Below are 6000 nucleotides of genomic sequence, written 5' to 3' on the forward strand. Positions count from 1 at the left end.
GAAGATGGTGTTGCGAGGGTTATCTCCACTGCCTGTAGTGCTTTGGTGGCAAGCTGTTGAGTACAAGTTGAGCCGTTGCCCCTTTAGAAGAAGAATGCGACCTCTCTTCCTTCCCTCCTATTTCATGCCTCTTCTCTCTTTAAAACAGGCTGGTCTTTTTAGTCGCCTTTCCACTGAAAGATCTGTTCAACTCCCGTTTGACACGCGACTAACGAAGGAAACAAGGCAATTGAAATCGCCTGAGTTCAATGTAAGCCAACATTCTCCGTTCTTCAAAATTTGCGATCGCTGCTTCACCTTGAAACTCCATTCTCCTAAGGTAGGTGCTAGTAGACAGGATGTTGAGAGTTATTGCAAGCGTTAAGCCTGCCACTGGCTGCCAGCTGCCAGCTGCCAACCAGCCAGCAGAGCAACATGCAGCCCTGCTCTTTCTTGGTGCCATAATGAATCACTGCCTCTCCTGCTCTGTTTATTGATTTTGCCTTCTCTCGCTGCCATGGAACCTCCTTCCAGCCCTACTTCTTTCCTTGAATCACTCAGCAGGCCGTCCGCTCCTTTCCCTCTCCCACCCTTACTATATCTTCCTCTCCTCATCCCTCGTCTCTACTCTACTCCTCCATCTTCCAAACTTCGTTACTCCAACGTCGTCTAACATAATTTGTCTTTCCAACCAGAAAAGGCCTTATTCTATCCGCTCGACCGGTATGTATATTTTCTTTTCTTTTCTTTTGTTACTTATAGCACTGTCTTCCACTTGGTCTCGGGCATCAGGCGCTGCATCGCTCTCATCACGAATTGCGCCCGTGTCTTTTTACTTACCCGGCGAATAATTTGCTGATCACACTAGCAGTCACTTTGATTATCCAGTATTACTCACTATCAATTTTGATCCAAGTACGTCCACAGCTGTTTTCCAGTACTCTCCAAGGCTGATTCCATCTCCAGTGGCGGACTTGATGGATTCCGAGAAGGGTGAGGGCCAAATTCCTCGAATGTCCGGGGATAGCAAGAAGAAGAGATCTCCATTCTTCGTCAAGCTGCTTGTTGCTTTTGTGATTATCATATGTGCAATTCCCGTCATGTTTGGCATGGGTGTTGTTGGCGCAGTCTACGGTATGTTTTTGGAACTCGTTGTTGCCACGGCTTGTGACAAACTAACCAGGTAACAGCCAACTTGAAGTTCTTCCACGATCAGGAGCGCGGCACTGTCGATTTTCTTTCAAGTGATCAGGTGCACAACGTTGCTCGCCATCTCGAGAGCACCGGTGCTTCATACCCAATCTCGTATGTCCCCGACTCCCAGGTACTTTTATGATGCCCAAGAAGCCACTGACCCCTAGAGACAGGACTAAGACGGCTCTATCTACAATCTATGGCGTCAGTTACACCTCGAATGCTGATGTGGTCACCGAGGTTGCAACCGTTACTGGAACCCGCTATGTCACTGTGCCTGGTGAAGCCCTGTCTGTTTCTGTCACCACACGGGAGAGCACTACCGAATACTGTGAGGTTCAGGTCGTTACCATGACCGAGAGCTACACGGTCACTGTACCTAACGACATAGCCTCCCAGGACTCCTCAGGTGATGCTGTTGGAGCCACCGTGACCGGCAACCCACAGACTGTGACCGAGAACGAAACTGATTTCTCTCTCACCAGTGGTCCGTCTGATGCCATCGTCACCGGCAACCCACAGACTGTGACCGAGAACGAAACTGATTTCTCTCTCACCAGTGGTCCATCTGATGCCATCGTCACTGGTAACCCACAGACTGTGACTGAGAGCAAGACCGATTTTTCTCTCACTGTTGGTTCGTCCGATGCCCTCACCACCGCCAGCCCTGAGACCATCACGAAAACTTTCGAGGTGTCCTCGCCCCTCCCTAAACCGCACACAACTATTACCATTCAAAGTCTCTATCCTCCTCGGGAAGGTCTGAGCACTGTCACCCAGTACACCACTGTTGAGAAGACCATCACTCCCGACTCATTCATCACTGTCACTTTGACTAGCAAATGCCCAGAATGTTCACCCATCGTGTCAGTTTCTCCTTCCAGTAGCTCCACAACGACTGTTTACGAAACTGCTGGTGTGCCCCCGACCTCTACAACAACTATCATGGTTCCGCCTCCTGCTTACCCACCTTACCCAACCGCCAACAATACCTTACTGCCGGGTCTATCCGGTAGCGTTACTGTTGTGCCTACTGTACCTACTCCGACTCCTGTTGTCGTCTCAGGAGGCACCAAGAAGCCCGAGCCTCGTGGGTGGGGTGGTACCAGCGGGACCACCAATCTTAGCTGCACCGTTATGCTGGTGGCCATTATCATGTTTGCACTCTGAGCTTGGACGGAGTAATCGGCGCATATGCTGCCCTTTTGAGAAAACTTGATCAAGGAAAGGAATGGCAAGAAAGCACTCGCAAGACGTGCAAGGACCACGTTAGGAGAATTGGAGTTTCAGCGGCCAGAACTGGCATTGGACTTGGTATCCAAACTGGAAATGGAATTGAGATGATCTGTAAATCCGCTCTTGGCTTGCGCTATGCTGCGTACCTAGGTAATGAATAAGGGGACGCCGGGAGCTAGGTATAGATAAAAAAGTTCAATATCGCAGCATGGGTACTTTTAATTTCGGCGCCGAATTCTTGATGTTGCTTTGAGGTTTGTCAATATCTCCTAATTTCATATAGGCTATGAATGTATTTATGAAGGTGTGTCTGTTCAAATCAAACTTGCGAGATGCTATGTGGTGCAGTGGTGAAATATGAGAATCTCCTATCCATAATCCTTTCCCAACGCCTTGCCCTATCGATACAGAACCAATATTCCCGGACGCCGTGTTTGCCTGTCGATTAATCTATCTTGCAGGGCCCCTACTCGCCCGAGCCTTCCAGGCATTCTTGATTTCCCCAGCTGCTCTGTACAGGTCCTTTTCCGAAACCCGGTCCTCGATGCTTTGAAGCACACTCTTAGTTGTGCTGATGTGGTTGGCCTCGTTCTTGTCATCACGGAAGCGCACAATGCGCCACCGACCTTGCTCATCGATGTTACATTCAACCACTCGCCAGTTAAGCGGATCGTTTAGCGACTTGAGAGTCTCCCACTCCTCCTCGGAGATGAACACGCTGTTGAAATACTCGTACTTTTCGGGGCCGCTACCCCCTGCGTAGACGTACAAGTCAGCCTTGGGGACGCTGTCATAATCAATGAATGGCTCAGTGATGCCTTCGCGACGCTCCTCGTCGTTGGGCTCAACTTCCACAAAGTCCAGGGACAGGCGGCAGTCTACAGTGTTCTCCTCTGGCGGCTTCCATTTCAAGATGTGGTTGTCAGTGCCGTGTTTGTAAGCAGTGGTGCGACAGGTGAAGATCAGACCGTCGTTGCCGTGCTTTAGCTTGGGGAGGATATCTCTGAACATCATATCAATGGCGTAGGCAAATTGGGGTTTCTTCATCTCCACGTAGAAGGGCTGGAACTCTAGTTCCTGAGGATATTCCTGATAAAGCTTCTTGTAGGGGCGGTAGAATCGTTGGTCGAAATATGCGAGCCGCTTGTCGAGTGTTCGTTCCATGAGCAGGGCACCATCCAGCACCAGACAGTCAAATACCAGAAACATGGGGACGCGCTTCCCGTCGGAGCCTGTGTCCCAAACCAGTTCACCGTCGATCAGCGTGTTCGTGTGGAATGCTTCTGGGGAGTTCTCGAGAGGAAAGTGCAGGCTCCTGTTCGTGATGAACCAAAAGTCGTTTTTGCGATCGATTAGGTAGTGAGCCTCGTTTCCATTCTCGTCTGTTGTCGAATAGAGGAGATATCTGATACCGTCGGACTTTTCAACTACGTAGTAACTACAAGATCACCGTTAGCTGTAGGTTCTAGGTCGCGAGATAGCGTTCCATGTCAATCTTACTCGTGCTGAGCGAGCTCCTCGAGATGCTGACGGGCGAAGCTTACGGGCTGCGCACCGGGAAAGCCAGTAGCAGACCTGTTGAGAAGGTTCGCGACCTCCTTGCGCATTTCGTGGAGTAGTTGTCCTTGAGCCTTGATGCCCGGCTCCGCGATGGAGGCGATGGGCCCATCTTGTTGGGCCATCGCGATGACTGTGGTGAGGATGCGCTGGGTGAGGTTTGATTGTTGTTGCGACAATGAAGCTACTGTCCTTTATAATAAATGCTTATCGATAAGGAACACTTACAGAACCGCATACTATGCTCCCAAGCTCCAATTGAGGTACGGCATGGAGCTTACTTTTTGGGAGACAGGAGCGCTTTGAGAGTATTTGAGATTTTTTTTTTTAAAAAAAGAAAATAGGAATTTTTCTTTTTTGCTCTTTTCTGTCATGTAGTATTCTTGTGAGAGGAATGGAGATTTAACCTGGTATATAACAAGTCGAGGTAGGCAGCCATTCAGGCTGGACCTAGATTTCATAAAATCACTTTTTTTCTTCAGAGACGACTTGCAATGTTTATTTGTAAGGTCTGCATTCCTGTGACACTTACACGGTCTTCAGTGTCAGACTTCTGTCCTTCCTGGCGAGACCAATAATTCATCGTCAACAAGTCTACACCAAATTCGCAGAATTGCGCAACTTCACGATAAATTATAATATAAGTGTCAGTGCAGAGATCACAGCAGAGAAGAAGTCAATGAATTATATGGGAATATTATTCCTCTCCTCTTATCATCTACGGCTTTCGAACCATCCCATCAGGCACACAAAACAACAGAGTACAACATGTTTAGGACTCGTCAATCTTCTCTACCTCTGCTCGAGCTTCCTCCCATTGTTGCTTACTTTTCTTGGCCCACTCGATCTGACTCTGAGCATAAGCGAGCTGGTGGACGTTAGCGCTTCGAAGATTAGTCAAGACTGAGCTCATAAACTCACCATGTAGCGTCGCAAGTCGTCCTCCTTGTCCTTTTGGAATCGCTTCATATCCTTTAGAACACTCGTGCTGGCTTCTTTGACATCGCGCTCCGAGACAACTTGAGCTTGTTCTAACTGACCGATGCTCTCTCTCGTCTTTCCGATCAAATCGCGGCGTGTTCTCTCTGGATCGACGTCAACGACCCCTTGTACTGCATGTCGGATGGGTCCAAAAATCTTGTTCGTTATCGAGTTCCCACTGGGCATCTTCTTATGAGACGGCGCACTGGTACCCCTTTCGGGTAACCCCTGACTGGCTGAAGGTGTGTGCGAGGAAAATTCCCCGTGGGTCCCAGGAAAGTCAGAGTCGATGGACTCGGTGTCGTCCTGGCCACCATCACGCCGTTGATGAGAGGACGGCTCCTTAAGGCTCGTCGATCGCTTTGGCGGTGGTGATATTTGCTGACTGCTGGAGAGGTAATTCTCAATTCTTCGAGCCTCGGCCTCACTCTGCTCTAGTTGGTCGAGCAGCGCTCGCTTCTTGTTCAGCTCTTCGCTAGTCAAGTCTTGCTGCACACGCTTGAGCACACGATACTTTAGTACACTTCGAACAACACCCGCAAATTGCGCATGCTCACGCATGGGTTCGGCAAAGCTAGCACCCAGAGAGCCTGAGAGCTCCTCTGTGGCGATATATGATAGATCAGCTGCCTGGCCTATTCGCTCAATGGCCGGTCCGAGTGACGGCGCCTGCTCTGAAACCGCAAAGGCGTTGTAGACGGATCCTAGCTCACAAAGATCGGCCGCCAATGAGGAGAGATGACTGAGAGTTCGTCTGTTCACCTTTTCCATTGGGCCAGTAAGAAGCTGTTCGAGTTCCTTGATCGAAGACTCGTATGAGATGAAATAAGGGTCCAGCTCCTGTTCACCCAGATTGTGACCCTCAGGTGGAAACCGGCCAAAGGCGTGAGGCCCTGCTTGTATGTGGCCTGAGCTATTGTCGTGATTGGTACCAGCCACCGTCTTGAGCTTTGCCGATGCTGCCGGGATTGCAAGTAGCTGTGCGCGGGAGTTGGATTTGCGGGTCCAGCGAGGCGCTTTCAAGATCGACTTGGGAATTGACGACACGGGATG

The 6000-nt window shown here is 49.9% G+C and overlaps 3 protein-coding genes across 3 annotated transcripts in view; 1 reads left to right on the plus strand and 2 right to left on the minus strand.

Moving 5' to 3' along the window:
• Nucleotides 1-956: 956 nt before the first annotated feature.
• FOXG_01864 (uncharacterized protein) lies at nt 957-2343 on the plus strand (the record flags this gene model as incomplete). The annotated part of the gene is made up of 3 exons (XM_018378929.1): nt 957-1113; nt 1170-1284; nt 1347-2343. 3 exons carry the CDS (start codon nt 957-959, stop codon nt 2341-2343), a joined length of 1269 nt encoding a protein of 422 aa, XP_018234922.1.
• A 268-nt stretch (nt 2344-2611) lies between these two features.
• Nucleotides 2612-4189, minus strand: FOXG_01865 (mRNA guanylyltransferase). The gene is made up of 2 exons (XM_018378930.1): nt 3910-4189; nt 2612-3847 (listed from the first exon to the last, which is right to left on the minus strand). Exons 1-2 carry the CDS (start codon nt 4089-4091, stop codon nt 2860-2862), a joined length of 1170 nt encoding a protein of 389 aa, XP_018234923.1. The 5' UTR covers nt 4092-4189; the 3' UTR covers nt 2612-2859.
• A 483-nt stretch (nt 4190-4672) lies between these two features.
• The window catches only part of FOXG_01866 (sorting nexin-41), a gene marked incomplete at its 5' end in the record, with an annotated part of 2173 nt that continues 845 nt past the window's right edge, over nt 4673-6000 (minus strand). The window contains 2 exons of the mRNA XM_018378931.1: nt 4673-4834; nt 4888-5976. Of these exons, the coding sequence (XP_018234924.1) occupies nt 4739-4834; nt 4888-5976 (1185 nt within the window). The 3' untranslated portion in view covers nt 4673-4738. The remainder of the gene's footprint in view (nt 4835-4887; nt 5977-6000) is intronic.

This window comes from Fusarium oxysporum, chromosome 5 (assembly GCF_000149955.1).
Source record: "Fusarium oxysporum f. sp. lycopersici 4287 chromosome 5, whole genome shotgun sequence".
Lineage (NCBI taxonomy): Eukaryota > Fungi > Ascomycota > Sordariomycetes > Hypocreales > Nectriaceae > Fusarium > Fusarium oxysporum.